Source organism: Podarcis pityusensis (assembly GCF_964106645.2).
Source record: "Podarcis pityusensis genome assembly, chromosome: 7".
Classification (NCBI taxonomy): Eukaryota; Metazoa; Chordata; class Lepidosauria; order Squamata; family Lacertidae; genus Podarcis; species Podarcis pityusensis.
Window position 1 is genome coordinate 7,184,583 of NC_138031.1, and position 10,398 is coordinate 7,194,980.

The window sequence follows — 10,398 nt, forward strand, 5'->3', positions numbered from 1 at the left end:
GTGACTTCTGTTTCAGTGTATCTGAAAAAGTGTGCATGCACATGAAAGCTCACACCAATAACAAACTTAGTTGGTCTCTAAGGTGCTGCTGGAAGGAATTTTTTTACTTAGTAAAATACTTGATGTGAAAGCTGGATTAGGTTGGCATCCGTCTTGTCTTGAGAGTCAACAGAGGAGTGTGCCTTTGGGTGTGAAGTCAAAACAGGTGGAAGGTTTTTACTTCACCCCCAAAAGCTGTGGCTGTAGAGGTATGGGGGAGACATGTTTTGTTGCAGCTGGGGCTATATAGTAAAACTGCAAGGATGTCATCACGCTGCACTTTGTGTGGCCACCAGCAGGCAGCCACGAAAACTGCAGCACGGTGATGGAACAGCCTGCTGTCCTGCCTGTTCCTCTTCAGGTTTCCTGGGCTCAGGTTTCGGTGATCTGTAGGTGGAGGGGTGTGTGCACATTTGGGACAATCTATAAGAGGAAGGGGGACGCGGGTGGTGCTGTGGTCTAAACCACTGAGCCTAGGGCTTGCCGATCAGAAGGTTGGCGGTTTGAATCCCTGCGACGGGGTGAGCTCCTGTTGCTCGGTCCCCACTCCTGCCAACCTAGCAGTTTGAAAGCACGTCAAAGTGCAAGTAGATAAATAGGCACTGCTCCAGCGGGAAGGTAAACGGCGTTTCCGTACGCTGCTCTGGTTTTGACAGAAGTGGCTTAGTCATGCTGGTCACATGACCTGGAAAAACTGTCTGCGGACAAATGCGGCTCCCTCGGCCAGTAAAGCGAGATGAGCGCCGCAACCCCAGAATCGTTCGCGACTGGACTTAGCTGTCATAAGAGGAAGGGGTTTCTGTAAGCTGCAAGGGGAGGGGTTGGAGAGTGAAGTGAGCAGTGTGTGTGTGTGTGTGTGTGTGTGTGTGTAATCCAAGGAGGCATGATTGGTTTAAACTAGAGAAGAGTTATTTCCTTCGGTCATCTCTGCTTGCCAGTTTGCCTTTTCAGGCTGCAGTCTTGTTCAAGGCATTATATGTCTTGTGATATAATACTCTGGACAGTTTCTGAGGAGGGTTGGCAGAGGCAAATGGGGACAGAGGGGTGCCGCGAGGACACGCAGATTCCATCCCCTCAGCATGTGTAATAAGACATAAGGCTGGATGTGATGTGATAACTGTGTAGCAGAGCCCGCCGAGTTCTGAACCCTTTCCCCTCTAAAAGATAATCCCAGATTCAGCAAATTCAGCAGGGAGGATGCAGGCAAGCGGACAAGTTCACCAGATGACTGAAAGCTGGCTGAAACTCTTCAGACTGCAGGTGGTGCTGGTGGAAGTATGAGATCTGATGCGCATTCAATCATGCATTATTTCCTGTGCTTGCTCCCTGATGGTCTTGCGTGTGCAATATATATTGGCGAGGATTCAAATATTTAATCTTCCTCCCACTGCAGGCTGATGTGGAATCACCTGCAGATTTATCCTTTTGAGATCTCTTGATTTCCTTCAGTTCAAGCGGCAGAGCATCTGCTTTGAGTGCAGAAGGTCCCAGGTTCAATCCCCAGCAGTTGAGATCCCCACATTGCAGGGGGTTGGACTAGATGACCCTCGGGGTCCCTCCAGCTCTACAGTTCTGTGATCTCCATGCAGGACTGGAAATGTGTCCTGTCTAAAACCTTGGCAGTCAGTGTAGATGATACTGATCTAGATAGAATAACTTAATATAAAGCGGACACTTACCTTCTTCCTAAGCACACTTCTTTGACATGGGCTACAATCCTGCACAAACAATGGGGGTGAGACTCACTGAACTCAATAGGACCTACTTCTGAGTAGATATGCCCCAAACCGCATTGTTGTGGCCCAGTCCTATGCATGTTAACTTGGAAAGCCCACTGCACCCAGTGCAGCTTACTCCAAGGGAACAGCGCAAAAGATTGCTGTTCTAATTCTTCTCCACTACAGTCATACCTCGGGTTACAGCTGCTTCAGGTTGCATTTTTTTTGGGTTGCGGACCGCCAAAACCCCAAAATACCGGAATGCTGAATCGCAGATGCACAGATGTGGGTTGTGAATGCTGTGGGTTGCGATTGCGCATCCCGCATGGATCACGTTCGTAACCCGAGCGTCCACTGTATTTTCTTAATCGTAGCATTTGGAGTAAAGCTTTTTTTGGAATGAGCTGGGATGGCCATAGCTCTCTCAAGTATTTGGAGTGCAGATGCATGTCCTGGATTGAGAACTGGGACCTTATGATGTCAGGGTGAATCATAATGTGGAAAGAAAGTCATGTCCCTTATACCGTTTCCCTCCTATGTGATTGCAAGGAGAAGCCAGCGCTCACCTCTCCACTGGGACAGGAATTTGCTGACTCTGTGACCATCTCCCCCTTCTCTTTCTTGGGTGACCCTTTCAACTCTGCCTCTTCACTGCCATCTGCTTGATTTGCTGACAGGCATTTAGCTAAGTCGACTTGATTTACTTGCAGACAAACCTGTGCCGGGGGTAACTTTTCAAGCTGAAGCCGCCATCCTTCTTCTGAGTCATGCTGTGCCGTGCTGCAGCCTGGCCTTCCACCCTTCAGAATTAAAAAAAGGGAAGACAGGCGCCTGACCTGATAGAGCTGATGAGAGAAGAAGAGGCCTGTGGCTCGTGCTGTTAATCTCTGGGAGGCGATTGTAGTCTCGGCTAGGGCAGGAGCACGATTCCTTTTACACTTATTTTAAACTTTATTCACATCTGCTGGTGTGGTCCAGTGCATAGCAATAAGGCTAGAGGCAGCCAGGCAACATTTTGGCTGCAGGAAATCGATCTGCTCCTTTTGGCTTTCAGCTGCTCCTTTTGCGGTTTCATATGCTCAAAATTAGCTTATTTATTGTTAACATTCACAGGTATCATATATTTCTGTGGATGCATATTGCTGCATGCCACCCCAATCTCTGAGTGGTGTGAGATTCCAGGGGTTCATGCTTCCTTTTGCAAATGAGGCACAGCAGAGACTATGGTCTCTTTACGGTAATATTGTTTATGTGCACATATATACAACCTGAGCCTGTGGTGGAGGGGTTCACAGCATTAACCCCCCAAAAGGATCTTCTTTCTCCCATAGGTGCAGCCTTAGATTCAAGCAGAAATCAATCATACTCCGACCTTCTTCCTAGCTTGCTGCCTTTATCAACCTGCAACCTTTCCCCCCTCTAGGTCACATCACAGCCAACTCTAAACATCTGCCTCAAACTCTGGCTTTGCCTTCTAACTAACTTCAAATTGAGGAGAGGTGTCACCAGTTTGCCATCTGGCACAGAGCCCCCTCTCCTTAGCTTTCTTAATGGACCATCACCGTTCCTTTGTTTTCTTAATGGCTCACCTCTCATGAGGAAGCTTACCTGGTTTATATTTTAACACTCCAATCCTTGATTAAATTCTAACACTTACTAGGTCCAGGAATTTAGGGGAGTCTGCCACCCCCAAACTCATAACAATATTTTGGTCATAGTAACACTGTACCATGGAGTTTGTAGTCTTGAGGCTCCACCAAGTATTGTGACAGTCAAGAAAGCCCCCACTTAATAAGCGGCAAATGCCATGAGGATTTTACCAAGTAGTCTACAATGCTGTATAACAGATTTGAGCTTATTTTTGGATGCTGTTGCTGCAGTTCTGGAACACTCCTCCAGGTATATCTTGTGGGGCCCTTCTTTCAAAATTTGCCTCGCATTTTTGTTCTGTAGCAGTCTTTTTCAGTGTTCATTTTGTTGATTGACCTTTGTTGTTTTTACTGATTTTAACTGTATGCTGCTTTGGGTGCAGATGTGTAGAAAAGTGGTCTGTAAACAATATGAAATAAACATAAATGATAGTAGCTATTCAGCAGTAACAGATCCCCTACTTGCAAAGTCAGTTTTAGAAAAGATTTGATGACAACCTTCGTTATTTCCACTCATGGAAAGAGAAGTTAATGGGGAGTGGAGTCATTTTCTGGGTGTGTATATAATACGCCGAACTCTAATTTAGAGAACTGGATGCACTGTTTGCCGTATTTACTAATGGGTTTACTTAGGCCTAATCTGTCAATTTTGGTTTCTTCCAGTTTCTAATTTTCCCAGCCTTACTTTTATTTTTCCACCTTTCTACATCACTGTGTGGATTTTTTTAAGTCGTGAAAATTCACCAGCATTTTAGTGTGAATTTTCTCCAATATACACATTTTTTTATTTAAAAAAATGCAGCTTTGCCTAATACAACAATTGTTGCAAACCATTTGACCTAATGCAATGCATAAACCACAAATCAATGCAGAAATGAGATTAACTGAAGACTGGGAAAAGGAGAAACAGAAAGAAACCCAAACTGACATGTTCATTCCTACCTCCGACCATGACAGTATTAGCTGCTACTGAAAGGGCTTGTCTGCTACCATGACTGAAGATGATGGGGCAACCTGAGTCAAGAGCAGCTTAAATGCTTCAGATACACAGTCTACGTACAATGGCCTTTAAGCGTCTAGTACAACTGAGCTAAGGAAAATTCAGCATGCCGCAAGGATTACTGGAGTTATTCCTAAAATCTACGTCACTCTTTGCCACCATTTCCCTGGAGGAAAAGCAGTTTGTGTGTTACCTCAGTCATGACCATACCCTCCCCCTCCTAATACGTCTGTTTTAAGTTTCAGATGCAATTATTCCTCTGTCGTTATCTGCCATCTCAGGCTGCAGCCAGCATAAGAAATGTCTGAGTCATGAGGGTTTGGCATAGTTCACCCCCCTCCACCCCCAGCTTTATGCTGTTGTCAAAAGGAGAGATTGCCCCAAGAAGGAAGGTGAATTTCCATTACCATGGAATGACGATGAAGAATGCTTGTGAAGCTTCTTCCATTCCGGTTTTGAATAGCAGTGTGGGTCCCATATTGCCTGAAAAAGTGAATTCAAAGGGAAGCGAAATCAGCAGCACACAATTTGCATTCAGATCCTGCAAATGGAGGAGGAGGAGATCTTGACATGGATTTATTGCTGCAGCTGCTGTTGCTACCATTAGTTAACAGATCACTTTTTACTACTATTGCTGTGATATAGCAATATCATATTGCTATGATACAGCAATATCAGGCAGGTGGTTCTTGCCTGTTTGAAGGAGGCAGTGATAAGACCACTTCTCAAGAAACCATCCATAGATCCTGAGAACCTAAGTAATTACTGGTCAGCTGCCAACCTCCCTTTTGGGGGTAAGGTACTTGAGTGGGTGGCCATTGACCAGATCCAGGTGCTCTTGGAGGAGACTGATCTTCTAGATCCATTTCAATCGGGGTTTCAGCCTGGCTTTGGCACAGAAACGGTCATGGTCGCCTTATATGATGATCTCTGTCAGAAGAGAGACGGGGCAATGTGTCCCTGTTAATCTTCCTTGACCTCTAAGTGGCTTTCAATACCATCAACAATGGTATACTTCTGGAGCAGCTGTCCGAGTTGGGGGTGAGCAGAACTGTTTTGCAGTGGTTCCAGTTCTACTTGGATGGTTGTCTTCAGTGGGTGATGCTTGGGGAGTGTTTTTGGGTGCCATGAGACTTTATAGTAGACAAATGTAGGGCATTTGGAATGGGTACAGAGGAAGATTTAGGGCAGGGCGACTTGTTCCACCGTGCTGGGCGTTGAACCTAGCGGGGAACAGCAGGGCATTGCAACTATGACGTAGTGAATTGAACCGAACAGAAGGCGAGAAGTAGAGTATGTGAGCTGATTTTTGGGCTTGCACAGCGTGCTACTGAAATGTGAAAGATCAAAGTCCACCTGTGATGGGTAGCTCCACCTAGGAGCAGCCACCCCACCTTCCCTCCCTCCCTGGTCACTCACCTGTTTTTGTCTTTTGCTTCTCCAGGTTATGGGCATGCTGCCCCAGGAACAAATGCTGGAAAGGCTTTCTGCATGTGCTACGCTGCCCTGGGCATCCCGTTGACCCTGGTCATGTTCCAGAGCCTTGGCGAACGCATGAACACCTTTGTCAAGTACCTCTTGCAGCGGATGAAAAGGTGCTGCAGGATGAGGAGCACTGATGTCTCCATGGAGAACATGGTGGCCGTCGGATTCTTTTCGTGCATAGGGACCCTCTGCATAGGAGCAGCGGCCTTCTCCCACTGCGAGGAGTGGAGCTTTTTCCAGGCCTTCTACTACTGCTTTATAACATTGACTACAATAGGGTTTGGGGACTACGTGGCCCTTCAGACGAAAGGAGCCCTCCAGAGGAAGCCGCTCTACGTGGCCTTTAGCTTTATGTACATCCTAGTAGGCTTGACAGTCATTGGGGCATTCCTCAATCTGGTTGTTCTCAGGTTGTTCATGAACATTGAGGAAGAGAGGCGGGAGGCTGAGGAACGTGCCTCCCAGGCAGGGAACCATAACAGCATGATCATCCACATCCAAGAAGATTCCCAGCATGGGCGGCCGAGGTACAAAGCCGAGGTGACGGACCTCCAGTCGGATTGCTCCTGCATGTGCTACAGGTCCCACGAATACACCAGCCGGGTTGTGTCCCACCAAAACTCCTTCAGCTCCAAGTTGAACCTCCAGTACTTTCACTCTATCTCCTACAAGATAGAGGAGATCTCGCCAAGCACATTAAAAAACAGCCTTTTCCCATCCCCTGTGAGCTCCATCTCTCCTGGCTTGAACAGCTTCACAGACAGCCACAGGCTGATGAGACGGCGGAAGTCCATCTGAAGTCCTTTGTCCTTGGGGTTTTTGATCTTTTATTCCTAAGATTGGTTTTGGTTTTTCTTTTTTTTAAAGGAATTCCTCGTGTAAGTCAGAGCGAGGCTAAGATTAATCAAGGAAATCAAGCAAAGGAAGAGACATCCTTCCTCTGAGACTCAGCTCTGGAGCAAAGTATGCCTTACATTTATGTCCCCGCCCCTCGGTAGTCTGAAGATTCGAGGTGATGGGAAGTGGGTATCCAAATTCCAAAGTTGCACATATTAGCTGGGAGCTTTCAATGTGCCCTCGGGCACTTTTTGACCTAATGAACTCTTTTCCTTCACAAGCAGGTCACTCTGTGTGTGTGTGTGTGAGTGAGAGAGCACGAGTGTGTCTGTGTGTGGAGTGTCTGGGTTAAGGTATAGGTGCACACGCACAATTCCACTACCAGTGCCATGTGACTAACAAAGTATATATCAAAGCATCAGGTATTGGTTTTGTTTTCTTTCGATTCTTCCTTTGAAGAACTTGTATTCTGGCCTGCTTTTTGGCTTCCAAAACATGGCAGGGGCTGCGGAAATGGGAAAAAGCTGCTATTCTCTTTTGTTCCGTTTGCTGAGTCAAGCATGCACCATAAATGGTCAATATACCAAGTGTATCATGGTGATTTTTAATTTTTTTTTTTAATGCTAGATTTTATTAGATGTTTTGTTTCCAGAAAGGTTCAAGGCAGGAAAGAAGGATTGCTTTTGCTTGCCAGATCAAATCCCTACAAAAAAACAAACCCCAAACATATATTTTTTAAAAAATCTACAGCATGCATTTTGTAGAACTGGTATGCATTAAGACAATACAAGAGGAAAACAAAACCCTTGAAAAGATAGGATTAATACTCTAAAGCAAATAATATGGTTTTAAAATCAGTTTCTTTTAATTCTTTGTTATTGTTCCAACTATATGCCACAACACAGAGGGTTTTTCTTTTCTGAGGGGGGAATCGTTGGAACTGAAGAGTATCTATTTTATCATTTCTTATTTATACAGTTTTCTATAAAATTAAATTTTATGTTATCATGTGCTTGTGTGTGTGTGTGTGTGAGAGCCTGAATGTGTGTACGTGCGCAGAATCAGATGCATACATAGGAATTATATTTTTGGGAATGCTTGGACAAGGATGGTATACAGAGGTGGGTGTTTTCTTATATAAAAAAACGGGGCATTCCTTGTTTTAAATTATTATTATAATAAAAGATAGTCTCTAAATGCTTTTGATTTGTAAATAACGGAAAACCTTGGCTGGCCTCAGGAAGGATTCAAGAGAGAGTGTCTCATGCTTTGACCTTCTGGGAACGTTTAAACCCTGACAATCTTTTGCTGAGCGAATGTGTTCAATTGAGGCAACTGCAGGTGTCAATACTTGCTCTGCTTTGACCCTTTGAATGATTGCACCGGAATTGAGTTGCTTTAGCGACTTGAGAGCAGCTCTTCGAACCATTTTGTTCAAGGAATACAAGATCTAGGAAGCACTGGCTTAATGGTGAGGCGTACTTGCAGTCCAGAAATTCCAAAACAGTTGACAACAGTTATCCAGAGAAATGGGATCATTTAGAATGGAAAAGCTTATTTGAGCGCTAAGTACCCCATGACATGAAGATGCTTGCCTTGTTGCTGTCTCTCCAAGAGTCCCTGTTCTGGCTTGGCTTCCTTCCAGCCAATCAACCTCATTTTTGTGAGATGGCAATTCTGCTGTATGTCTGCATTGGGTCTGTGAAGGGATCATTCAGCTGCTGCCAACGCAACTATGCTTTTCATCAGCCCAATGGCCATTCTGTGTTTTGTGCCTGTGTTTGAACCATTATGTAACAATCCAGTTTATCCTATCGTATTACATATCAGCACCAGAGCGAGGGAGGGAGGGATTTAGTTTGCTCAGGGCATGGTTAAAATGTTTTTGACAGAGCAAGCTGCAAAGCAGGGATGAGACATGCCCTAATGAAGCAAGGCAAGCAGAAGGCTAATATGATGCTGTGATTTTCTGAGGGTTGCAATGGCCTCAGCAAAAGGCTTTCACAAGGCTTCAGGGTCTGGAGTTTTCTATATTGGTTCATCTTTCTCACTTGGTAAATATAGAGATCTGAAGGCCTAGTATTCATCCCTTCCATTTCTTGTACCCTCTGGCCCAGTGTAAGGGGAAATTGTAAAATTGCAGAATGAGGGGTAAAGTGAAATAAACAGTACACTTATGATGACATGTTTATTTTTGAGAATGGGGAAACTATCTTCATTGTACAATATCAGGGCCGAGGAATTGTTGGCCACAGGGACCTTGACTGCAGACAGTTAGAGTTCAATTATGCTTTAGAAAAACAGCCTCCATTGGTGTCAGCGGAAGCTGATTTTTAAGCCTATTTGCCAGGCAGGAGGGAAATTTGTTTGATGGGAAGGGAGACACAGCTGAGGAGGGAATAGGTAACCTGTGTTCTGTTGTCACTCCCCACCCACACCCCCAAATTACTTCACCACCACACATCTTACAAAACAGCTTGGTGGCTGAGGACCTGTAAGCACATGCAACAGTTGTTGTTGTTATTTTCTAGGCAGGAAAAGTGCTTTATTCTGGTGAACTTACTTCCGAATTTAACGCAATTGCTTGCACATTCTCTTTTTTAAAAAAACAATAATAATTTTTTTTGAGTTTTTAAGTTGGTTATTCATATACATATTCCATTTGTTCTTCAACGTGTATTTTCTTATACACAAATATAAACCAAAAATATAATAATTATTCTTCGCATGTGACTTCCCTCCACCTCATTTCGACTCCTTACTTCTTCCTTATCTTTTAACTGTGTTGTTTTTCCTTGAAAGAGTTATTATTATGGAGCCTAAACATTATTTATTTATTTATATATGACTTAATTGCCAAAGTGGCTTGTAAGTGGTTTTAGAAATATAAAACCACTTACAGAATATAAGCGCACAGAATGGAGACAAGCAATAAAACAATGCCCCATCAAAACATTAAATTACACATCCCACAATTAAAACGCGCAATAAACAAGCCCTTTGAAACAGCACAACAGTTAAAACAGCAATTAAGGTCAGGAGATCAGGGGGATGTGACAACAAGTGCGTTTGCAAGAGCCCGCGGAATGCCAATGCGGATAGGACCCCTTGCGTTTCAGCAGGGTGAGCATTCCACAACACTGGGGCCACCAGCGCTACCAAGTGTTGTTTATCTGAGGTGAAAATAGCTGTCTTTCCTGCAGGCTGTGCCCTCTGACACACCAGCTTCTTTTCAGTTGTAGCTTAATGTCAACCAGTAGCACCAAAAATGATGCATGAAGTGCAATATTGGCCAGAACAAAGTCATTAACTATAATAATAGTAAACATAATACTGCTACAGTCGTACCTCGGGTTAAATATGCTTCAGGCTGAGTGTTTTTGGGTTGCGCTCCACAACGATCCGGAAGTAACGGAATGCATTACTTCTGGGTTTCGCCGCTAGCGCATGCGCTCAAAATGACATCACGCGCATGCACGGAAGCGGCGAATCACGACTCGCGCACGTGCAGACGCGGGTTATGTTCACTTCAGGATGCAAATGGGTCTCCGGAACGGATCCCGTTCGCATCCAGAGGTGTGGCGATCACACAGGGTCCCCGGACAATTGACGGTCTATTGATCACTGTGCCACCACTGTGATTAGCTTCCCCGCTACCACCAACCCATTT

General features: G+C 44.8%; 1 protein-coding gene across 1 annotated transcript in view; it reads left to right on the plus strand.

The window, feature by feature from the left end:
* KCNK9 (potassium two pore domain channel subfamily K member 9) overlaps positions 1-6,749 on the plus strand; it is an 83,723-nt gene extending 76,974 nt beyond the window's left edge. Inside the window, exon 2 of the mRNA XM_081012698.1 lies at positions 5,851-6,749. Within this exon, the coding sequence (XP_080868824.1) occupies positions 5,851-6,689 (839 nt within the window). The 3' untranslated portion in view covers positions 6,690-6,749. The remainder of the gene's footprint in view (positions 1-5,850) is intronic.
* The last annotated feature ends 3,649 nt before the right edge of the window (positions 6,750-10,398 follow it).